At 34.3% G+C, this 26,607-nt stretch overlaps 1 protein-coding gene across 8 annotated transcripts in view; it reads left to right on the top strand.

The window, feature by feature from the left end:
- The window catches only part of PCDH9 (protocadherin 9), a 957,408-nt gene that overhangs the window by 646,105 nt on the left and 284,696 nt on the right, over positions 1 to 26,607 (top strand). The window contains exons 5-6 of one of the 8 annotated variants that reach the window (XR_001896925.3): positions 17,510 to 17,658; positions 17,761 to 17,894. The exons of 6 other annotated variants lie outside the window; for them this stretch is intronic. Coding sequence is in view for 1 of the 2 variants with exons in the window: in XM_017951291.3 (XP_017806780.1) it covers positions 17,510 to 17,598 (89 nt within the window). In the remaining variant the exon portion in view is untranslated. Of the gene's footprint in view, positions 1 to 17,509; positions 17,897 to 26,607 lie in introns of those variants that run through there. One more of the 8 variants, XM_017951291.3, reaches the window with a different exon arrangement.

Below are 26,607 nucleotides of genomic sequence, written 5' to 3'. Positions count from 1 at the left end.
CAATATTAAGCCTCTTATTTTTCATTGTAATTTGTCCTTAAACTATCGAAGCTGCAATCATTTATTTAATCAACACCAAGGAATACTATGCAGCCATAAAAAGGAACAAGATTATGTCCTTTGCAGGGACATGGATGAAGCTGGAAGCCATTATCCTTTGCAAACTAATGCGGGAACAGAAAACCAAACACTACATGTTCTCACTTGTAAGTGGGAGCCGAACAATGAGAACACATGAACACAGAGAGGGGAACAACACACACTGGGGAATGATGGAGGAGGATGGGGAGAGCATTAGGAAAAATAGCTAATGCATACTGGGCTTAATACCTAGGTGATGGGTTGACAGGTATAGCAAACCACCATGGCACATGTTTGCCTTTATAACAAACCTGCACATCCTGCACATGTAATCCATAACTTAAAATAAAATAAAATAAAACAAAATAAACAGAAAGCAACCTGATGCTACCTTAATTTTGGCTATCATAACCAATTATAATCTGGGCTCATCAATATTTTTATATTCAAGACCTGTTTATTTTCCTTAAAGTAAGACGTTGGAGTGGTAGTTCCACGTTTCTTTCAAGAAATTTTACATGTGGATGATTTTTCACAGGGCCATAGCTGGAGGTTTTCTTTGCTTTTTGCCTTTGATTTGAAAGGTGATGTTCAAATGCTGTGGTTGGCTAAGTAGAATACTGTTCTCCTGAAAATGCTTTGGATATTTTTCCTGTCTGTGCCCTCATATAACACATTTCTTAGTCATATTATTCTGACTTCAGAAAATATTCTGTCCTAATGCATCACTTCTAAATTAGCTTAACTTTAGCAAAGCCCTATTTCCAAATAGATATTTTGTGTAGTCCTGTAGTATGTTGCATTAAAAAACAGTGACTGTGTCACTTATGCCATATCACGTGTTGTCCAAAACACCATTTTTCCTGAGAAAAACTAATGATTAAAAACTATAAAAATACTTTATATGTAATAATATTAATCTCTTCATTCTCCAAATTCTGATGAGTACTATGTACACATTCTATAGATGTGTAGAAGAATTTGGTATCATGTTGAAGAAAATTATTAGCAAAGTACAACAAATTCCAAATAAATTTCATCCTTTGCAAAAAGTATGTATTCTCTTTGGTTTTCAAACACAAATCTATATTTAAAAATAAAACAAAAGCAAAGATTTTCCCCTTTCAACTTCAAAATGAATGTTTTCTGTGGATACTTGTAATTATACTACTAACTAATGCTTTGGAGGTATTGGAAAAATAGATTCTCTGGCTCCATGACCAGGGTCAAAAATTTTTCTCCTATAAGAAAAACCACCTTGTATTTTAATGTTTTCTCATTGTTATAAATGATTTTTATGTACAGAATAATATATACTCAGTCATAAAGCAACATCACTTACCAATATGGTTGCATCTTTATTCAGCTTTAGACTATTGTATCCACATGGAAACCACTTTCTAGGGGAAGAATATATAATCATAGAAAATCTATTCCATATCTGCTTTTCCTGAATTTATTTTTTAAAATTCATATATCAATTCATTGCATTCCATGTCTTCCAGCCATATCGTGATAATTTGTTTCTGATACAACAGTGAAAATCTAGCTCTGATTAATTCAACATCATTAAAATTGGCTTACAAAATGATAAGAAGAAATAGTCCTCGGAAGATTCTCTTCAATTAAGCAAGCATCTATATGTAAACATTGGGTGCGTAAAAGCAATACATTTAATCATATACCAAAAATGTACCATGAAATTTTATCAGCTCTTAACAAATATTTCCAAATTTACATAAGATTACAGAACCATTGATAGAGATTTGAGGATTCATTGTCCACCATATTCTTGAGATTGTATCTTTCGTTGTGCATTTGTTGTTGCTGTCATCCTTAACCTTCAGGTGGAGTGGAAAGTAAATGTCCAAATAATGCTTATTTTGTATTTAAGATAATAGAAAATCAACTACATGAAATTTTTTTTTCTATCTTTAGTTTTAAATTTTTCCTCTGACATTAAATTATCATATCTATTCTATACATTTCACTTCCTAAACATTTTCATGTAAAGTAGTCTTAACCCCTGAAGAAACAACTATTGTTATAACTTCTTTTATTCTGGTCATTTTCTCCTTGTTCTATTCTTTTGAACTTTTTGTTTGTTACTTTTCTACAATAATATTACAGAAAGTTAATCTGCATTTACCTTACAATAGACAGCATAGATAAAATGAGAAAAGGTTCAGACAAACCAGTTTTAGTAAAAAACACATGTATCTGGAATAAAACACTATAAAATCCTCAATTCATGGAATTTCTCTTCTACACTTGATATTTAGAAGAGAAAAATCACAGAAAATAAAGATAAACTGGATTGTTTTTGAGAAGCACTATAAGTTCCTGCTGTCAATGTAGATTGAGTTAATTTCTTTTGCTTTTAATGTCTTAAACCAAAGATATATCAAACTTCAGTAGTGCTGCACTCTGAAAAGTTCTGAACCATCAATTAACTTTAAATATTGACGCAGGAAAGCATTAAATAGAATATTTTAAACCCTTTCTTCCTTTCTTCCCGCTCTCATTGGAAGCTTAATACTGATCTCTGAGTTAACAAGGGCAGGGCATTGATCATGTTTCATGTCCAGAACTCTAGTTTAACTGAAATTGTGTTCTATTTTGTTGTTGTTGTTGTTGTTGTTTAAAACATAAAGCACTGCTTGGTTGATTGAACCTTGCCTTTTGTTAATGATGAATTTAGTCCAATCACTTTCAGGTTATAAAAAAAGGCCTCTATCTTATTGTATTTATTTGCACTTCATTTGTTGATAAGTACTACTACAGAGAGGCTCACATCACATTTATACTCCCTGAAAGTCTCTCTGGGTGATGTAGAGCTCATTAAATAGTTGACCTCACATAAGCAGCAGATGTGTTCAATTTTCTTTCTTTTTTTTTTTTTTTTTTTTTTTTTTTTTTTTTTTTTTTTTTTTTTTGAGACAGAGTCTCGCTCTGTCGCCCAGGCTGGAGTGCAGTGGCCAGATCTCAGCTCACTGCAAGCTCCGCCTCCCGGGTTCACGCCATTCTCCTGCCTCAGCCTCCCGAGTAGCTGGGACTACAGGCGCCAGCCACCTCGCCCGGCTAGTTTTTTGTATTTTTTTAGTAGAGACGGGGTTTCACCGTGTTAGCCAGGATGGTCTCGATCTCCTGACCTCGTGATCCACCCGTCTCGGCCTCCCAAAGCGCTGGGATTACAGGCTTGAGCCACCGCGCCCGGCCCAATTTTATTTCTTTATTGTCATATTTTCAGTGGATATTTTCTATCAAGATGAATCATGAGAACACACTTTGTTTACTTGTAACGTTATAATTTAATGTTTAAATTATGCAGGTAATTTAATTTTCTAAATTATTTTATCATCTTGTTTTCCTTGCAGTATGAGTACCCCCTCGCACCCTGCAACGCTTTATATTAAGATAACTAAACTATCACAATTTTATACTATTTCAATATTTTACATCCTGTAACCATTGCAGATCTTTTTTTACTGGCTTATTCAAAATTCATTGTTGTCAGATAATTACAAATTAAAATATGTTCTAGGCCAGTTGTTATTCTGTCTGAGTCAACTCATATTTCCTTGAAGCTTAAATCATAGCTGATCATTACTTGTTACATGCTAATTGATTTCTGTTTAATTTGGCTGCTTTCTGTATTGCAGTAGATCACACTACTTGACAAGACTCCTAAAGTGAGATTTCTGCTCTTAGGTGTTTTTTTTTGTTTGTTTGTTTTTTTTTTTTTTTTTTTTTTTTTAAGATAGTTACCATCTATGTGTAAATTTTGGTTTATATTGGCTTAATTTTCCGTACTGCTATTACCTTTAATGTGATTTATCTTAAGATAAATGCAATATTAGAAAAATCTAGATTTAAACAAGAAATATATTTTATTAGATCATGTATTTACAAAATATTGGCATGAAAAGAGCTGCATAAAGTGTGTGAGATTCTGTGTAAACCAATATATCACTGGTTTATTATGTGCAAAACAATAAATTAGGTCTAATATCAAAATTATTCAAAGACAAAAAATTGAATTATGGATTGATGCCTCCTTAAGGATATTAATACAACATTCCCATAGAATGTTTTAACTGAAACAAATGTAGAAAACAAACTTCTGTTTGGTTATTATAGATTAACATTAACTTGAAACATTAAATCATAAAGAACAAGTGAAGTACATATTTTTAAACACCAAGTAAAGATTGTTTAGAGTCTTGGTGTAATTCTGTATCTCTTTTAAAATCATACTTTTACAGAACCACATGCTTTGGGTTTATTTGGATACTGATATTTAAAAGAAAGAAAACTTTGTGCTAAATTATATGTTCTATTATGTTATATATTTAATGAAAGAAGAGAATAAATCACTATGAGGAAATAAATGGAGAAATAGAGCTATATGTAAAGAAAATACAATTTTTTTAAATCTAGGGAGTTAAAGACGTACACTTACTCTTCTATACTTAGTTTTAGGATTTCTGAGTGTAAGCTAGAAAAGTAAATTTTAAGAGACATTGTTTTCAACCTATACTATATCTGTGCAATAAATATCAAAAGCAAACACTGAGAACAAGTTTCAACAAATAGTTGTATGTTGCAATTAGCTTAACTTCCAGTCATTTTCTGAAACTGGTAAACGTAGATTAGATTTAGATTTCCTTGAAGGGACCCTCATTCTCTGCTAAATAGCATGTGGATTTTTTGTCCCAGAGAGTTATTATTTTATATTCAGAATCTAAGTTTCACTTGGTTGTGGAACAACCAATTCATAGTTTAACATGAACTTAGATAACTTTCAAAAAGACTTTGTTTCATGTTTATTATGTTTAATATCTTTAGAATATTAGTTGGAGTTATTAATCATGTTAAGAGCTTTTTATAGATTTAAGAATTTCTTATCAAAGCCTCAATATGACCATTATCTCATGGTACTTAAATTATCACTCTGGAATACAATTGCCATCAATTTTATTTGGTTGATTGGTTAGTTTAAATCATAGCAACCTATACAAATGTATAAAAATAGGAAACCTTAAAACAACATGAAACAAATTTACATGACATCTATGGAAACGGACAGAGAATTAATTTTGTTAGGATTCTCCTTAGTTTTCCCATTAGATGATGAAGCTTTGTGTGCACAAAAACCATAACACTCTGCTTTTAATTTGTCCAATAAGGCATGCCATTGGTTCATGACATGACATAATATATTGGATTGTGCCTTCTTATTAAATCATACCTTTTAAAAATTATACTTTTTATAGAACCACATGGAATAATTTGAATATTAATATTTAAAGGAAAAATATTCTTCTTCCTAATAAATATCTATGTGAAATTTCTGCAGTCACACAATCTTACCAGATGTAAAATTATTTCATTTAACTATAATATGTATTCTCAAACTTTTTAATTTCTTAAATTAGAGAACTTTTCAATCAAGTGCAGTATTATTTGCAATATAAAACAGCTGTTGTAGTTGAATATAGGATAAGAGACCCAGAGTTCAGCCTGTTGCCCACCCCAGCAGGATTCATCCCAGCGCCCACATCACCAGCATCCCTACCTCTCCAAATAACCCCCAGGCACTTAGGAGCCTCTAGGGATCAATGGAACTCTGGTTTTCAAGTTGTGGCATCATATATGACTATCCCATATAGCTATTTTGTAATTAATATTTTAATATTCGTGAGATTCCACTCTATACTTTTTAATTACATTTTATTTTCTTTACTGATCCACAATAACTATATATATTTATGGGGTACAGAGCAAGGTTTTGCTACATCTAAAATATAGTGATCAGATCATGGTAATTAGCATATTCATCATCATAAATATTTATTGAATGCTGGAAACATTCAATATCCTCCTTCAAGCTATATTAAACTAAATGATGTATTTTTGTTACCTATGGTCATCCTACAGTGGTATCAAACGCTAGTACTAATTCCTCCTATCTAGCTGACAATTTTGTTGTAATTGAAGAGCTCTCAGAGTTGATTGCTTTCTTTCAAGTACACTGGCTCTTTCTAATCTGTAAGTATAAGTATGATGAAAAGTTATGTAGGTACAGGAATATTTTATTTATAAGGCAAACATGCAGTAACTCTTCAGTTAGTTGGGTTTAAAGAATAGGACACATTTAATTTTCTTTTGAAACTAGGTGAGAGATAACCAACAACTAAAGCAACATTTTGGCTTAGGTAAAAGTGAACATTTTATATAACATGTACATCTGAAAAGAGCAAAAGTCAAATGGAAAATGGGAAATCCTTCAGAAATATTGATTACTAAGGAACTTAAAAGTCTACTTTTTCTGTTCTTTTTTAATAAAACTATGAAATTTCTTTTTAAATTCTCATAATAATGGAGTTGTAATTCCCCTGAAAAAATAGAATTTTTCTCTGTAGGTTTTTTGTTTTTTGCTTCAACATTCTATCTGCATTAGAACCCCAAGCCATGCAATTACATGGCATATATCATACTGTCAGCTATATTGCATTTCATGAATTATCTTCAAGAAAATAACTTGTTTAATCAGCTTTAAACATAATCCTCAGGAATTTTATCCTGAATCTTTCTCCAGTGAACATAGAAATGAATGACAAGGTATAATAGATTGTAGGGCAAAAAAATTATTTAGAAATTTCTTTGTGCACTGATTTTAATTTTATTTAATTTTTCAACAGTTTAAATAAACATATGACGTGTGCATATATATATGTGTGTGTGTATATATATACACACACACACACATATATATATATGAGATTCTCTCCTCTGAGTGCAAAATAAAATAAAAAGTAATAACAGTAAAAAGCCGATGGGCAAAAATTGATTCATAAATGAGATGGTGGCATTCATCTCAACGTTCTTATTGGAAACCTAAATCTCAGTAAATTTGTAGCCTAAGGATACAATGGGCTTAAAGGATTTCTGTCTCTGAAGAAAAATTAGAAGGCCTTTGAGGTAAGGTAAATGGAAAAGGTTGTTTGGGCAAATCTGGAGCTCTAGCACTATTAAATGTTAAGCACCATCAAGGGGTATCTCCGTCATTAACAAGAGTGGCGTGTGGGAGATTGTTTCAAGCAGGAGAAAAATTACAGATGTCTATGTGAAGGTGGCCCAATGCCATAGGGAAGCTCTGTCAAGCAAGAAATGATTTTTTACAAAGTTATTGTAAAGAAAAAGTGAAGAGGTTATGGTCAGTTTTTCTCTTCCTTTGCCCAGTCTCCCAGAATATCAAAGAACAAGATAGCTGCAAGAGGGAGGGAGGAACAGAGATATCTTAGAGGTGAGCGACATTCATCCAAAAGCATGAAGTCCACTAAAGATGTGAAAGTTCATGAATTATTATCCTCTACCTGTTTAGCATTCTTGATTCTTTGGGCAATATTTTATTTGATTTGAAAGTTAGTTTCATGAATGATTTTATAACCTCCAAAACTTTCTTCTTCTTATTTTTTTAATTATGCTGCAAGTTCACTTCTGCTGTATTGCTGAATCATTCATTACCATGAAAAAAGATGATTTAGGAAGTGATTCAGGAAGTCTACCTCTGACCATCTTAGAAACCTGAAACCCATATACACATAGAGTACTGTATTATTTTCACATAGCATTAGGCCATCCATCTGCCAATTCTGATAAATAATCTGAGGTTCAGAGCTCAGAAAACAGACATTGATGTTCTCCCAGCTGGAAGCATGTAGTGATGACAGCAGCTAAGTAGATTTCATGGTTACTGAGGGTGGTTTACCTTTAGAGTGCTAAAACAACATTGCCTTCAGATTTTCTTTATATAATTACTCAGAAGATGGTAGCTAATGAAGATGAGATCTGAGATCTTTTTTTCTATTTAATATGATGTTCTTTTTGTTTGTATGTTTGTGTTTTTTATTGTGTTCTAACTCCTTGATTTATACCGTAGTCTTTTTGTTTTGTTTTGTTTTGTTTTGTTTGAGACAGGGTCTCACTCTGTTCCCCAGGCTGGACTACAGTGGTTCAATCATGTCTCACTGTAGCCTCAACCCTTTGGGCTCAAGGGATCCTCTTACTTCAAGCTCCTGAGTAGCTGAAACTAGAGTTTTGTGCCACCGTGCCCAGCTAATTTTCAAATATTTTTTGCAGAGACAAAGTCTCACGATGTTTCCCAGGCTAGTCTGGAACTCCTGGGCTCGAGTGATCTTCTTGCCTTGGCCTCCCGTGCTGGGATTACTGTGCCCAGCTGATGGATGCCATATTCGCAGTGATAATATTAATTTTATTTTCATTTTTCCTGCTAATAAGTTACATTCATATGGTCAAGGAATTAGTAGTGTTTCAGTCAATAAAATCTACTTACTTTTGCAACCACAAAAGTGTTGATTCCATGATGATATGAGAGGTTGTTTAAAATCTATTTTTAGAAATAACAGATTATGTTACTACCAGGAACTTTGAATTTATTTCCACATTTGCCACCTAAAATTTTAAGTCATGAGTATATTGTATAATAATAGTATTACAGTAGGGTTTTTTGATGTGTCAATATTTTGCAACTCCTCTTGTCTAGTGGTGAAATATATTTCGCCACACAATCCATCTAGGAGTGTAATTTCCCTTCCTTGGGCCAATTATGTGTTAACAAATGTGGTGCCAGCAGAGCCTTGAAAAGTGTTTTCATATTGGATTTTGCTCTGTTTATTGCTGTGAACCTTGAGACGTCTGTACCAAGTAGCCTGGGCTAGCCTCCTGGAGGAAGAGAGCCCCAACCATTTGATGTTGCTGCAAAGGCAAACAGGTGCACACTTAGATCTTCTCTCAGGAATGCATATGATGTCACAGTGATTACTTTGTTCCAAAAAGCATTGCTTGGGTTGAAAACCAGACTCAATGAAAATGAACAATCTATAATTTAATTTCTAAATTTTAAATTTTAGTTAATGTATCTCTCTCTCTCTCTCTCTCTCTCTCTCTGTGTGTGTGTGTGTGTGTATGTATGTGTGTGTGTGTGTGTGTGTGTGTGTGTCCATTACATAGCATTACTTCGGATCACTGATATTTTTTCATTTTGCAAATATTGTATCATTAATCTGTCATTATGCTGATACTTTCCCTACTTTTAGTTTATTTATACTCATTTCTCCCTGTATCTATTGAATAATCTAAATAAACCTATTAGCCATCATTTAGTTAACAAGTGTATCCTCTGACTCTTATTTGTGAATGCATTCCCTTGCTCCTGTCTCATAGCTAGAACTTTTCAATAAGGTCTTTGTTTGATGTGGGTTGAAATGGAGCAAGCTTATCTCACAGAGATATAATGTGCTAACCCAATAGTCTTGACCGAAGATAAATCACTCATTTAATGGGCTCTGCTTGAAATGCAGAGGGTTGACCACAAAAGACCACTTTTTGTCTCTTTGTCTTAGGTCCAAACCAAAACTGAATTTGTTGGTCATATATTCTTATTCTAAGATCATTTGTTCACCTCTGCACACTGCAATACAGTCTAATGTAATTCCTAGTCCTTTAAAAGAAAAGAAGAAAGAAAAGAAAAGAAAAGAAAAGAAAAGAAAAGAAAAGAAAAGAAAAGAAAAGAAAAGAAAAAAAAAGACCAGTGGCATCACAGGCCACTCCTGAGGTTCTCTGACAGAATAAGTGAGGTTATCATCAAGTCGTCTGCCTAGTGTTAGTATCATTAGCTTTTCATTTTATGACAGTGCAACTATTTTTAAGATAAAATAATGAATAGTGGGGAATGTGTTAAGGGATCTGATTTCTGAAATTTTTTTTAAGTTCTTAAATGAAGAGATAAAATATTTTTAAAGCAACATATTTTATTTTGAAAAATAGATTGATAAGGCAGGAAGGAAATTTCATTATTCTTATTTATTCAGGAAGTTTGCTCAGGAAAGCAGCGATAAGAATCTGTTAAAAAATAAGGGGAGATATACATTTACATTAATTTTAGTTGCATCAGGTTTTTTTTTGAGGGATGGTAAAGGTCCCAGCTATATTGAAAAACTACCTAACTAGTTTCAATTTCTCACAGATAATCAAAACTTTATATAGTACAAAGAGAATTTTCTATTTTTATGTGTCTCATACAGGAAATAAAAATTCTCTTCAGAAAAATAATGCACATATGCATTTAATAAAATAAATAAATGCATACACCACCTCCTCGATATTTTGGAGTTGTTGGGGCATTCTCTGAATATGAACCCCCATACCTCAGTCACTCAAATTTCTAATTCTACCCAACCCCCCTACCCCCAATCATATGCCTTTGTTTTCTAATGATATGCCTTTCTACAAACAATTTTCTCCAACTAGGATGACTATTTCACTTTCGTTACATAACAGAATTTTATTTATCTACATTTTAAATACCACCTTGTTTTTGCAGTGTTCTTAGCTTATTGCTAGTTGCAATTAAACTCTTCACCTCATATTCTTAAGATAGGTGCTTCTTAGCAGTTAAAAAACGGCCTCCCATTTCCATCGTGAGCCTCTGCAGGCCAATAACTGTATTTCATTCCTTCCTCTATCAACTACCATTCCTTGTGTATATTTGGAGTTAAATAAATGCTGTTTGAATTAGGAGTGATATATTTTGATAGCCTTTAATATGATGAAGACTATTATAAAAAATATTTAAATCATATTTTTCTAGAGTTAGAAATGATCTAGAAAAATATGAATTTGAGTTTAAATAAATGTTATAGCAGCATAATGAATCCATTGATCCTGAATGATAACTGAAACTTAAATGAATCACTTATTTAAGGATTGTGTGGTGACAGTATCTAATATTTATCAACTTTGTTCAATATTTTAGCAACTTTAGGAAACTTGTAAGCAAAATAAAATGCCTAGGTTGTTTTTAGCAGTAATATTTAGTATCAATCTTGGAATTGTTGCTTTTGGGAGAAATTCTGTACTGAATGATTAATTCTGTACTCCAAAATGATTCTGTTGAGTATAGATTTTATTTGGATTGCTTTGAGATATTGCACTGTGATTCAGTGTTCTATTAATATCATATAAAACTTGTAAGATATAGTTCATAAGGTGAAGGTATCCCTTTTCCTTAACCACAAGTTTCTACTCTATCTAATAACCAAATCACAATCCTTTCATAAATTAAAAAGTTAGCCAGATGCTTTTCGTTCCTCGCAAAGCCACTGACTCAAATCAAACACAACATACTACTTGACTGGGTTCTCCCAAACAATCAGTGTCTGCAATGGGTTTGGAAGTAATCTTACTTGTGAGTGTAGGTTTTGGGCTTCTTACATGAAAGAAAATATACACAAAGGAGGAAAGGCCAAATTATAGTTTGACTATGTAAATGGTAACATCAGCTCACACCATCTGTATAACCTACATGTAGTGAGCTGTAGATTTAAAAAATGATGATAGTATTTCTATTGGCCATCATTTTAAACTCTTGGAACAGTTAGCAAGAAGTTATATTTCTCTGTTCCATAAAATGAAGAAACAAAAAACCTTCTTACAAAAATTATGTTTGTTTCACAGTGGAAGTAGCATTCTTAGGCTTTTCCTATCGAAACAGCTAATTCTTGCTAAACAGAGAATATGATTAAATAGAGCAAGAAATGACAAACTATTTCAAAGAGTTTTATTCTAATTTTTTTTTTTTTTTCTCGGGAGGCTGGGGGAGGGAGTTCTCTGTCTCCCAGGCTGGAGTGCAGTGTTGCAATCTCGGCTCATTGTAACTTCCGCCCCCCTGGGTTCAAGTGACTCTCCTGCCTCAGCCTCCCGAGTAGCTGTCACTATCGGCGCGTCCCCCGACGCCCGGCCAATTTTTTGTATTTTTAGTAGAGACGGGGTTTCACTGTGTTAGCCAGGATGGTCTCAATCTCCTGACCTCGTGATCCACCTGCCTCGGCCTCCCAAAGCGCTGGGATTACAGGCGTGAGTCACAGCGCCCAGCCTAAGAGTTTTATTCTTAAACATTGAGTAGACAATCAAGTGGTAAGAAATTATAATCGAGTAAGTTAAAATGAACATGATGTTGTAGGTGGGTTTATGCATTTATTTATTTTATTAAATGTGTATATGCATTTTTTCTGAAGAGGATATTTGTTTCTTTAATCTCATTATGCAAATAGTTCATGACACCAAAATGAACCAATGCAAAAAATAATAATAATAATAATTAAAAAAATAAATAAACCACATGCACACACAATTTCAAGAGCATTCTTATGCCCACGTATGGATCTTATTTAGCAGAGGACAAAATGTAAATGAAGTCTAAAAGACTAATAAACGTGGTAGAGGGGTTCAAGTAAAAGGAGGAATCTAAACCAAATGAGAGGTAATCACGTGTTTGGGTGGAGAGTAAATAGAGGATTTGTATTTACTATTTGAAATCTAGTTGTCTATTTATTGTTTATCCCTCCATACTGTTTAGGTAGTGGTGACCAAAGTCATAGTTTGACAAGACACTGGACTTCATAGTACCTTCAGCATTGGAAATGTTTATAAAATATAACCTAAGGTAATTACACTGAATGTGGGAGTTCACACAAAGATATCTTTCATATAAAGAAATGCTAAAAGAACAAGGCTCTCTTGAAGTAGCAAATATCAGTCAACTCGTTAATATTTTATCTATTTATTTATTTATTTATTTATTTTATTCATTTGTTTGAGACAGAGTCTCACTCTGTCACCCAGCTGGAGTGCAGTGGCATGATCTTGGCTCACTGCAACCTCCACCCCCCAGGCTCAGGAGATCCTCCTGCCTCAGCATCCCAAGTAGCTGGGTCTACAGGTGCATACCACCACATGAGGCTAATTGTTGTATTTTTACAAAATACACGCCACCACGCACGGCATTATTTTATCTTTAATGTGAAATGATTAGCTTTTTGAGATGAGTGAAATATCAGATAATTACTTAAATGACTTCACAACATTTTACCTTATCCAGATTATTATTAGCATGATGCCATCTAGTAAAGATATAACCTATTCTTCTAATATGGAATGTAACAATGTGAAATTCCAAAGGTAAGCCAAAATTATTATTTTTTAAGATAACAGAATGCAATTTCTGTCCTTTTTAATAAAAATAAGAGTACTTTTCTATCTCATTATGATAGGTTAGGTGTGTAATGATATATGCTTTGGTCTTAAGACATTACCCAGAGTGATTTCCTGAAGCATGGGATTCTCATTGGCTTTCCAGAGGAAGATTTAAATTCTACACTGAAAAGGGACAACGACATGAAGAGAAATAGATTAGCTGATCCTCTGTTCCATATCCATATGAATAGTCATTATGCAGACTAGATGAGGTACATTTTTCAAGATCTAAATAGGATGACTGGTGGACGGTGTAAGTTTTGTATTATTATGTAGATCTCTGAGGCACAACTTCAAGTGGTAAGCAATTAAACCACAAAGAGACTGAAGAAAGAAATGGGGACTGCCATTAAGTTGCTCGTTTTTACAGCAGCACCTGGCACACTTCATTTCTTGGGCACACATGGATATAATTCAATTTTGGGGGATGAAATTGAAATCCTTTCAGGAAATCTTAGAGTAATTAAATGATTCCGCTTCATGATGAAAACTTTTTGTTTTTAAGTTTGAAGTAACGTACTTCCTTTTACCCATCTTTTATCTGCATTCTCCCTTCCAATGTAAGTTTGTTCTTGTGAGGAGAAGGAATAAATACTATAATTAAAAGCATCTCTGATAACATTGTACTTCAGGGAATTCACTTTTGCTGTGCATCTTCTCTGAGACAAAAAAACGCACAACAGATGGTGTGTTTAATGTTAATCTCCTTATTATTCACTACCCAGTATTGCAAGAAACCTTCACATAGCAAAATATGATCTGGTTTAACAATTATGCTATCTTAATGCTTATTTTAGCTCATCCATAGAATGATACTGAGTTGCCAGTGACAATGAAGTTTTAAGGTTTTAAAATTTTCATTTGCTTTTTAAAATTTGTTGTAGTCAGCTAAACCATTTTCCAGACATAATCTATTTACAATGTTTTGCTGTCTGGAATTCAAAAATTACCATTTCATGGTTTCTATTTGTGATGAATGTGAGGCATTGCTTATTTTCTGGTAAAGTTTAGTAGTTCTCATAGCATTTTCAAAAATGGGTATAAAGATTTTAATGTAAGAATTACAGCTTCATAAATGAAAAGATATCAGTGGAAATAAAATTTGAAGAGGCTGTAGCCTATAGATCAGAGTTGCTGACCACCACTGTGGATAGAAATAACGCCATGTTCAGCATTAAGAAGATACTCACCTCTGTAATCTTTCATAGTCACTTCTATCTTCTCCTGTTCAGATTGTTCTCAGTTATTTTTGACATCAGCTTGCATGGATAGGCGAAAAATCGTCAAAATTAATGTGGCAATTATTGAGCTTATTGTCTTTTTAACAATTTTGACACATATTTGCTTATAGGATACACTCATTTAAAGTGTACATTTCTATGGCTTTATGAATTAAGTGCCTCATTGTTAAATGCTAAGCTGTACAGTGTGGGGTGGTGGTGGGAAGTATTTGTCAATTGTAAGGACATCTTTTTGGGGTGATAAAAATGTTCTAAAGTTGATAGTGTTAATGACTGTACAACATTTTTATCACCCCAGAAAGATGTCCATACCATTGACAAATACTTCCCACCACCACCCACTCTGTATTTCTGAGCATTTGACAATATTAGGCACTTCCATCAAGGTTTAATGACTTTTTCTATACATGCATTTATGCTAATAACAGACATATACTTATTTAACACAAATTTATGGGCAATTTCCCAGGTGCCAGACAGAATGATAGGTATCGAGGATAGAAAACCGAATATAACACTAGATCCTAGGCCTCCAACAACCTAGTAAGAAAATAATCTCAAAATAAATAGTTGTATATGCCAATAGTTCTTAGAAAAAAAGACAAATAATTTAACAAAGATGTTTTAAGTTGATACAGAATTATAAGAGAATATTTCGTTAGATTTACATGAGGTAAAGAAAATACAAAGTTTGTGTACAGATACTATAGGAAATTATTTATTAACTTGTAATTCAAATATTCATTTACTCTAACAATAACATATTTCTGTTAGACTTGAATCTATAATCTTTAGAGATGCATAGATCCTATTGCTCCTGGAAACTTAAGAGATAAAAGATATATAAAAGAAAGGTATTTGAACATCTTCAAAAATCTTTTTATGGTGTAGATCTAATTTTGACTCTGAAAATGTTACCTGGACTTTTGAAATTATCTCCAGTGTCAGCTCACTTAATGTGCTCAAGTGAGGGGTCTTTGAAGATTACTTCTTTCTAACTTAATAGTTAAGAACACTAGTTTTGTCAAATAGATCTAAGACGAATCCTACCTTTATCATGTTTCCTTCCTTGCTACCTTTTATCCTTCTTTTTCTCCTCAAATATTTAAGAGCCTACTGTGTGCCAGACACTATTTTAGTGTACTCATTTAGACAATCAAGCCACTTCAAATCTTTTTATTGGATGAGTATACATAAATAGGTCCAATCTAACTGACTTTACATGCCCATTTTTCGCTATAATTTTATTGCCACAATTATTACAATTGATAGTTTCCTTTTACCTCTTCTTTTCCCCATCACACCATGGTATCAGATGTCCAGGCTCACAGCAAAACTGTCAGCATAGAAAATCTATTTTTCTACCATTGGAATGTATTTCTCATAGCAGTCATTTTCCTATTCATGTTTTTGACCTTCAACAAATTAATATGGCACTATTTTGTTTGATAATAATTTAACATTGCTTGTCCCTGAAGCAATATTTTTCCAGTTTGAAGTTTAGCATTTTGGGCTGCTGATATACTTCAGTATATTTAGATGAAGCCGTTTTATGTAGTAGATTTTATTATCTCCATTATGGAACACTTATTTTGATTTATATATTTATATTTTAGTTGTGGCTAATGACTACTGCAAAATAAAACTAATGGGAACATCAATTTTAGGAGAAAGAGTTTCTTATTTATTATACATGCCAAAACTACAGACAAGGCAATTAAGGAACCATGTACCTGTGGAATAGAGGGGCTTCTATTACATATGCAATTTTTGTGGCCATTAAACAATGGAGAGAAAGTTTATTCTACAGGTCCCAGTCCTTACTGGTTGATTTATAGGTCTTCTTTATCTCCTACGGCAACAAAACAAAGGCCCACAATGCGTGTCTCCAAAAGGGTCAATGATGGAATTGTAAGTTACCTTGCCTTGCAGAGACATTAAAGCATCACTCAGATGTGCAAAGATTTAAGAAGCATAGAGACTGACTGGAAATTCACAGGAAGAGGAAAGTGTGGCTAGTTGGCAGAGAGCAGGGTGAACTCAATTGGCTCCCAAAATGGCTACTGAATTGACTTTCTAAGCTCATATTATGTGTCATTATGTGACAATCATTGTTTTTAGCATTGTTTACACAGAAGAATAAATACAAGAAATTAGATGTTCAATGGACCATTCAAAGCCTGACTTTCTCTTTTTTCTACTTAACGCATGAACCATTGGAGACTTCAATATAGCTTCTAGTTCTGTACATTTGTTCTTTTCTTGTAAAATATGCTAGTCTGAAATGGAAGCATTTGAGATCACTGTTTTAGAGGTGCTATCAAAAGCAAAATTTCTAGTTGTTTCATTCCCATGAGTCAAACTACAACCACTCAACAAACACGTAGAGTGCTTATCCAGGCCCCACAGCAGGCTGACTACAAGTATTTCATCCTCTCGGCCATCCATCCTGCAGGGTGGGTAGCTATTATCCTCACTCTAAAGATGAAAAACAATTGTAGCTCATGAAACCTAAATAATTTGTTTGAGGTCAGACAACGAATAATATTCAACTCAAAAGTCAGTTCTCACTGTTGAAAACTCTCACTACAGCTTCAGCCTCCCCTGAGTAGGTAAATACCACATTCAAATAGGAAGATCATATGAGGCTAGAAGGTATGACGTTTTCCTTGATGCTGAAGAATGTTTTAACAAATTATCTGAAGAAGTAAATTTTTCTACTTTACAAGTATCTTTGTAATATTACATTTTTTACTTGCTTCAAGTGTCTTTATGGAGTATATTGAATACGTTAGGGAAAATACATAAAATAAACTTTTAGATAATCTATACCTCTCTTGATAAATATACAGTATACCTTTTACATAGAGACAAATATTAATTTTGATTTCAGGCTAATCACTAGTTGTGATTAAGGGACCAGAAATTAGTTTGTGATTATAATTTTTCTACCTTTCTCTCAGAATCCGCACTTTAAGAAATAATAAATCTCTGGCAGAAGTTTATCAGCTGAGCTTACAGTTATGTGTCCTATTTTTTCAACTTTTCACGCATCTGTCACTTTCTAGGTTTTAGCCAAGTTTGCCGAGCATCTGAATCCTGTCAACAAAGTGCTAAAATCCATAACTCTGAAAACCCTCTTTTAACCAATAACTAATGCTCTTCAACTCAAGTGGAACTGAAAAACTTAGGAAAATGTGACAGCAATCTCCTATCAGTAAGCCAGGCTGTTTCTATTTCAATTTGTGTGTGTTAGCGGGGCGGGGAGTGGGGTACAAAAGTAATAGAAATACAGATATGAACTATCTATCCTATGCAGTGTATTTCTGGGCTACTGAGTGACGAGGGACAATGACAAATCTCCAAAATAGGTGTCAGAGCATACCAAGCTTTCTTTCAATGTAAGTATTTTGTGCTTCAAATATAGAATTCACATAATATTGATAATACAGATATTATTTTTTAATGTCATTAATGAAAAAAAATTTAAATTTTAAAAATGCTTTCATTATTCATTTTGGATTCTATTATTTACTTTATAATTCCTGTTTCTGAAGTCCAGGATAGAGTTTTGTTCCTGCAAGTAATAATTCTATGCTTAAGATGAATCAATTCTGGAAATAATATTTTTTATGTTAAAATCCATCTTAACTTATATATTATTGGCAAATAGTATATATGGTAATATTTCTAATTTTAATTTCCTATATATTTATTTGTTAGTAGACTGGTTCACTGAAAAAATCAATAACAATAATTCTGATCTCATGGAACAGTAGCAAAGATTTTTAAAATGAATTTAAATTATATAATACCAGGTTATTTTTCAGTGAGATAATTGTGTCAATTACTTTTTCCATCAGGTTATGTGTTGTTTTTATTCAAGCAGTTATAATATCTTCATAATTATATGTATTTCATATATAGTTTGATATTATAGTTTTTCAGTGTAAATTTATATGAAAAATAAAAATAAATATATTGCACTGATAGAAATGTTTTCCTTTGAATACGTTCACTGATGAGTTGTGCCTGTTTTTATTTTAATTACCCATAGAAGCTATTTCTCAATCTCCTGGCAATGTATTGCATCCAGTATTTTTATAGCTTCTTTTCTCCCAGGATTTCATTGCACACAAGAATGGAAAATTGAAAAGGAGTGAGATTGTGGCAAAATAATTGATGTCCCTTTAGGTTTTCCCCATGAGAATGCTCCCATAATAGCTTAAATTCCCCTATTTAGGTCTCACAGTTTAACTTGTCAATATGTAATTATGATTCCAAAACAAAACAGATTACTTTGCAGTTATGGTGTGGATTCTGTCATGCTGAATAAAAAAGAAGCATTGGCTAGAGGAAGTGAATGTCTCATTAGTAGTTTCTTATTTAATGATCTACCAAGGTTAGGACTCTAACTGTGAATGCTATCTTTAACAATCTTAAACAAGATCCCTCCAGAGGCCAGAAGCCCTGTAATAGGCATAAAGATTTAAATCTATGACCTGAAATTTCATTGCTACGATTATGGACATTATAAAAATATATATATGTACACATAGCTCTGTGTGTGTCTGTGTGTGTATGTATAAAGAAATTGGAAGACCTAATCACAGAGCTACAGTTCTCATTTATCATTAACATTTTTGGAATATATATTAATTTTGAAGTTTTAAAATAATAAAACTATCAAAGAAATAAAGTGTTTATAAATGAAGACTTGATTTGAATTTACAAAATAGTTTCTAACCTCATGTTGATTACGAAAGTAAAGGCTACCTGCTTTGTACAGTTGAATTTTGCCTTTACTTTTTTTTTTTTTTTTTTCTAAATCTGTGATGTTTTATGATAATTGATCTTTTTTATTTAGGTTAAAAGTAATTCAAAGTGTCTAGCTTACATATTTTATTCTGGTGACTTTTTTTGTACTATGATTATGTGCTAATTATAGTAGAAAAACATAAAATCAACATATTTAGTAAGCAGTTACTATCTATATGATTGTGCTGAGTATTGGAGAGACATAGTTTCTTATCTCATAAGGCTTGTCTGATAAGGAAATCACATAGCATTAATTTATAAAAATCTCATTAAATTCAATCAAGAAAAATTACAGTGTGTTTTGAGAGTGAATAAAAGAGAAACTTGATATAACTTGATATAGTTAGAGGGAGATGGTTTCAAAAATGTCTTTGAGGGAATATCTTAGCTAAAACCTAAAGGATGAAAAGGTATTGATGGATGAAGAGGATACCACACAGTGAGAAGAGGGAATTCTGAGGCCTAGAGGGATGTAAAAGCAAGACATATTTTAAAAACTAAACGAAGGCAATGTGTTTGGAGCATACTCATTGAAGAGGAAAGTGGTAGGCATGGTGTGATCTTACAGGGTCATATGGTCTTTCTAAGGCTTTTCAGCATTAAGCCAGTTAAGAACCATTCCCAGATTTTTGAGTAAATCCTGATGGGACTGGATGTGAGGAAGATTCAGGGAACATACCAATAAAGACACCCAGATTTCTGACTTAAACAACTGGGTGGATTAAGGTGCTGTTTACTGAAGTAGGAACTCATAGAGGTATGATAGACACTTGTGAGAAATACTAACAGGTATGTCTGTGTCAGGAACCAGAAGCAAGCTAGGACTGAAAATGTAAATATAGTATTTTCCTAACAACTATCTATATATTTTTTGAGATGGAGTTCCATTCTTGGCACCCTGGCTGGAGTGCAATGGTGAGATCTCAGCTCACCGCAACCTCTGCTTCCCAGGGTCAAACAATTCTCCTGCCTCTGCCTCCCGAGTAGCTGGAATTACACGCATGTGCCACCATGCCCAGGTAATTTTTGTATTTTTAGTAGAGTAGGGGTTTCACCATGTTGGCCAGGCTGGTCTCGAACTTCTGACCTTAAGTGATCTCCCATCTCAGCCTCTCACAGTGCCAGGGTTACAGGCATGAGCCACTGCACCTGGCCCAAAAAAATCTTTGTTATTACTAGGTCATTCTGCGGAATTGGTGGGTTCTTGGTCTCCCTGCCTTTGAGAATAATGAAGCCGCACACCCTGGCGCTGAGTGTTAAATAGTTCTTAAAGATGCTGTGTCCGGAGTTTGTTCCTTCAGATGTTCAGATGTGTCCGCAGTTTCTTCCTTCGGGCGGGTTTGTGGTCTGGCTGACTTCAGGAGTGAAGCTGCAGACCCTGGAGGTGAGTGTATCAGCATCTGAAGTTGTTAATTCTTCCCAGTGGGTTTGTGGTCTCTCTGGCTTCAGAAGTGAAGCTACAGACCTTAGCGGTGAGTACTACAGCTCATAAAAGTGGCATGAACCACACAGTGACCAGCAGCAAGATTTATTATGAAGAGCAAAAGAAAACACCTTCCACAAATAGTAGTCAACCCTTGCAGGTTGCTGCTGCTCACGCAGGCAGCCTGCTTTTATTCCTTTATCTGACTCCACCCACATCCTGCTGATTGGTCCATTTTACAGAGAGTTGATTGGTCTAATTTACAGAGAGCTGATTGGTCCATTTTACAGAGAGCTGGTTGGTCCGTTTTGACAGAGTGCTGATTGGTGCATTTACAATCCTTTAGCTAGATACAGAGTGTTAGACATAAAAGTTCTCCAAGTCCCACTAGGCCCAGCTGGGTTCACCTAGTGGATCCGGCAATGGGGCTGCAAGCAGAGCTGCCCGCCAGTCCCCAGCCGAGCCTGTACTCCTCAGCCCTCGGGCGGTGGATGGGACCGGGCACCATGAAGCAGGGGGCGGTGCCTGTCGGGGAGTCTTGGGCCTAGCAGGAGCCCACCGCAGAGTAGGGGGGCTGGGACATGGCGGGCTGCAGTTCCCGAGCCCTACCCTGAGGAGAGGCAGCTGAGGCCGGGTGAGAATTGGAGCGCAGTGCATGTGGGCCGGCAGTGCTGGGGGACCCGGTGCAAACTCTGCAGCTGCTGGCCCGGGTGCTGAGCCCCTCACTACCCTGGGCCAGGGCGCAGGCTGGCGGCTCTGAGTGTGGGGCTTGCTGACCCCGTCCCCGTGCCCGCTCTGGACTGTGAGCACCACGCCCAGCCCTGGTTCCCACCTGTGGTTATCCTTCCACACCTACCCATAAGAAGAGGGAGCCAGCTCCCGCCTCAGCCAGCCCATAGAGGGGCTCCCACAGTGCAGTGGTGGACTGAAGGGCTGCTCAAGTGCTGCCAGAGTGGATGCCGAGGCCGACGAGGCGACAGTGAGAGCTGCTAGCACATTGCCACTTCTCAATTATTTATTTCCTGCATTGAGTTTTGTCACAGAGGAATTGTTTGTGGCTGAAGAAAGGCCAGCTTCTACGAAACAGTCAAGGGCAGAAGCCACATTCCAGTTTGTTGAAGGATGAGAATGACTGGATAGAAATTGTGAGAAATATGTCTTTTACAGGAATTACAGATGGAAAGGGAGAACAGCTCAGTAGTAGATAGACACATTGGCTTAAATAAATTATTTCTGATGACAAATATGATTTCACCTTTTTGAAAGATGTATTAAGTGGGAATTTGAAGACAGAAAATAGACTGAGCAGCAAAGTGTTGAGAAGACTGGAGGAATTGGGATACGGAAGACACAAGAGAATATTAAGGAGCATGCACTGCATTTTAAAGGAGCATATAAACGGAGGATGTGTGGGTAGCTTGTATATCATCAATTTAAGGTTATTTTCACCTGAAAAGTTCTACTTTCTGTAGGTATTAGTAGACAAGATCATTTGCATGAGGAAGACGGTCTGGTTCAGTAAAGACATAGAGGAAGAGAAATAAGATTGTCGAAATCAGGGAGACAAAACAGATTTGAGGAGACTGAGATTCAAATTAAGGCTCAGCAATATTATGATTCAATGGCTCAACTAAGAATGTGTTGTTGAGATATTCTTGTTTTTCCCTGTGATTTTTCTTTGGTAATGGTTTACAGCTTTGGTGTAGGCAAGTAGGAAAGCAGAAAACTGAATTTATTGACAGGTGGTGTTTTCCTAGGTGATTTTGTCCAAAATGATAAGAGTATCTTAGCTATTCACTAGAGGCATTTTATGGATGTCCTATGGAATGTGAAAACTAGAAGTAGGGAAGAGAAATAAAGCTGGAAAATATTGGTAGAAAGGAAGAAAGTAGAGGAAAAAATTAACTGAACACTCCATCATGTAAAAGAACCTGATAGTGGGATGGTTCAGAATTCCTATATCCACATACAAGTAATATTGACTGATCAATTGCATTGCATTTCTGTTGATTTTGCACCAAAAAAAACACAAAAAATAAAAATCCAGCTGCTCTCAACAAAATACCCTTAACTGACTGCAATTTGATTGCAATATAAAAAGATGTAAGTCTGTAAATTAGTTTTTAGTTTATAAAACATTGCAAATGGACTGTCTTACCCTAGCATCTCAACCTCTGCCAGATACTATGCTAGAATCTAATGATAAATTGATGAGCAAGACACAATCTTTTCTTTTAAGAAACTCACACATGTGACAAGAAAATCTAGGAGGGTCAGGCAAAATTAAGAATAGGAGAAGATAGCTGAATGGAGTTGTAATTGAGAACAAGGGATTCAGAACGGGCTAATAGATTTACCCAAGTAACAAAAGAAACAATCCACAGATTAAAGAGACAACCTATAGAATGGTGGGAGAAAATATTTGCAGACTATCTATCCAACAAAGGATTGATAATCAGAATATATAAGAAATCCAAGCAACTCACTAGCAAAAAAAAAAAAAAAAAAAAAAAAAAAAAAAAAAAGTTTAAAAAGTAGGCAAATGGTCCAGATAGACATTTCTCAAAAAGAGACTTACAAATAGCCAACAAGTATATGAAAAAAAAAAAAAAAAAAAAAAGTTCAGCATCACTAATCATAAGAAAAATGCAAATCAAAACCATAATGGAATATCATCGACCTCAGGTAAAATGACTATCATCAAAAAGATAAAGACTGAATGCTGGTAAGGATGCGAAGAAAAAGGAACTCTAGTATACTGTTCTTGGTATTGCAAATTAGTACAGCCATTATGGAGAACAGTATGGAGGTTTCTCACAAAACTAAAAATAGAAATACTACCAGCCTGGGTAACATCCTGAGACCCCTCTACAAATAATAATAATAATAAAAAAAAAGTTAGCCAGGTGCAGTGGTGCACAACTGTGGTCCCAACTCCTCGGGAGTCTGAGGGAGGAGTATCTCTTGAGTCTGGGAGGGTGAGGCTGCAGTAAGCTGTGATCATGCCACTGCACTCCAGCTTGAGTGCTACAGCAAGGCCCTGTCTCAAGAAAAAGAAAGAAAAAAGAATACTGTAGGTTCTAGCAATCCCACTGCTAGGTATATCTCCAAGAGAAAGGAGATCAGTGTGTAGAAGAGAGTTGCACTCCCATGTGTATTGCAGCACTATTCACAATAGCCAAGATACACAATCAACCTAAGTGGCTATCAGTGGATGAATGAACGAAAAAAAAATGTGGCAGATATACACAATGGAATATTATTCAGCCATAAAAGGAATATAATCCTGTCACCTGTAGCAATATGGCTGAGCGTGGAGGACATTATATTAAGGGAAAGAAGCCAGGCCCAGAAAGACAAATATAACATGTTCTCACTTGTATGTGGGAACTAAAAAAATGTATCTCAGGGAGGTAGAGAGTAGAATGGTGGTTACCAGAGGCTGGGAAGTGACCAAGGAGGGGAGGATAAAGAGAAGTCAGCTAATGGATACAAATATACAGATATATAAGAAGAATGAGCTTGAGTGTTTGCTAGCACACACAGTAGGGTAAATATAGTAAACAATAATTTATTGTGTATTTTAAAATAGCTAAAAGATTTGGAATGTTCCCAAAAGAAATGATCAATGTTTGCTAGTGATTACCCTGATTTGATTATTACACATTGTATGAATGTATCAAAATATCGCATGTACCCTATAAATATATGTACAATTATTATGTATCAACAAAAAAACTTATATGGTCAAAAAGAGTCAAAAGTTTAAGAGAATTCAAGAATTCTGAGTTGAAATTATATTCCTTTCTTTTTTTACCATTGTGACACAATGTCTACAAAAACATATATATTTAAAAGTTAATGTTACTACCAATTTTCTAGAACAAGTGTAATAAATTATAGATTTTTATATGTAATCAAACATTCATAATAGTTTAGGCATACATGATGAAACATTTATATCCAAGACCCAGCCAAAATAATCAGGAACACAATGTTAGACTGAGACTGGAAAAAGAAAAATGTTAATTTTTGCCCAAACATTTGACTATTTTGTGACCTCAGAAGAATTATTTACCTATTCACTCTTGAGTTTCTCATTTATAATTGCATATACAATTGACTTACTGTCTCATAAGCTTTTATGCAAAATGGCTAATAAGAATAATTACAGAAAAACAGCAGTCTTTTAGCCGTTGAACTATCAAGTGATAATGAGGATGGTAGCCTGGAGTACAACTGATATGTAGGGCAGAAGAGGACAATTATTTCTCATGGCAACAATGTTAAAAAAAAAAAAAAAAGGAACATTAGTGCTATTTAGTTGCTATTTTTAGTCTAAATATAGCTTGCTAAGTATTTGATAATGCCCTTATATTTTGTCATAACATTCATTCTATGGCTATTATAATTTTCCATGTACAGTTAGGTGAGCAAATCATAGGTCTGCAAATACCAAGCAAAGGGTCAATGTTTTCAAATTACAGATATTTTGTTACTCATAAAGAGGCTTCCAGATGAATTATGATATTGTTTGATATAAAGCCATAAAAATGTACAATAAATGTCTGGGAGGATCAAAATTAGATCAGAGTATCTGATATAATATGTGAGTGTGCTATTTGTGTAGGATAACTTACCATGTAACAATAAATACTCTCTCATAGGAAACAAAATTAAAATGTTATTAGGCTTCATCAAATATATTTTGACAAAGCAAAAATTCTTGTTACTTTTAACCAAGAGTAAGGTTTTGTATCTATGATGCCTAGAATAGCAGGATAAAATACTAGGAAGGTTAATTCTAAAATAAAAATTATATATTTCTATTATTGAATAGTTCACTCAGGTATTTATGCATTCTGTTCTATCTCACCTCCCTCCTCCCTCCTCCCTGTTATGCATATGCATTATTCCATTATATAAGCACTGAAACTTATAAAATATGTACTAGACATTAATTTTTCTCAGATTTTGAAAGCCATTTATCTTAATGTGTCCTCTAATGACAAATTAAATACATACATTTTTTAAATATGTCTTACAAAAGTAACTGTCATATTTGTATTCTGTTGTAGTCAACCTCTACAATCCTGTATTCAGAATCCATTGCCTAAATCTAACTACTTTGTCAAGTTAATCAATTCCCTTTTCTTTTCTAAAATCTCAGTTTTCCTTAGTTTGTGGTCACTATACATCTTCTACCAGTGATTTTTAACTGAAATGTTGATAGATATAATTGAAGATTGACATATATTTGGAAGAAATAAGGCAGAGAGGGCCCTAGTCCACTTTTCCTAGTTTACACGGTGGTAACATTTTGCAAAACTGTAGTACAATATCACTACCAGAATATTGACATTGATACAATCTTCCTATCTTATTCATTAGATTTCATTAGTTTTACTGGTATTCATTTGTGTGTGTCTGTGTTATATTTAGTTTTACGCAATTTTATCTCCCATGTAGGTTCGTGTATCCACCAAAGTAGTCAAAATGCTCAGCAGTTCCAACAACACAGGAATCTCTCATATTCTTTCATAATCACACACACCTGTTTCCCACTGCCCTCCACATTTCGCTCCTCATCCCTAATCCATGGTAACCATAATCTGTCCTTCATTTTTTAAATTGTGTCATTTCAACAATGTTGCATAAATGGAATCATACAGTATTTAACCTTTTTATGGGTTTTTTTCATTCAGTATAATTCCCTGGAGATTTGTCCAAATGGTTGAATGCATCAGTAGTTGATGCTTTTTAATTGGTGAGTAGAATTCCATGATAATAGCAGTTCTTTGAGTCATTCACTTGTTGAAAGATACTTGGACTGTTTCAAATTTTTGTGTATTAGGAATAAAAGCTGCTATTTAATATTTGTGTTTACATTTTTATGTAAATCAAATAAATTTCTATTTCTTGGAT

The sequence above is a fragment of the Papio anubis genome, chromosome 15 (assembly GCF_008728515.1).
Source record: "Papio anubis isolate 15944 chromosome 15, Panubis1.0, whole genome shotgun sequence".
NCBI classification, from domain to species: domain Eukaryota; kingdom Metazoa; phylum Chordata; class Mammalia; order Primates; family Cercopithecidae; genus Papio; species Papio anubis.
The sequence above is the reverse complement of the archived record's forward strand: the minus strand, read 5'-3'. Positions and strand labels throughout refer to the sequence as shown.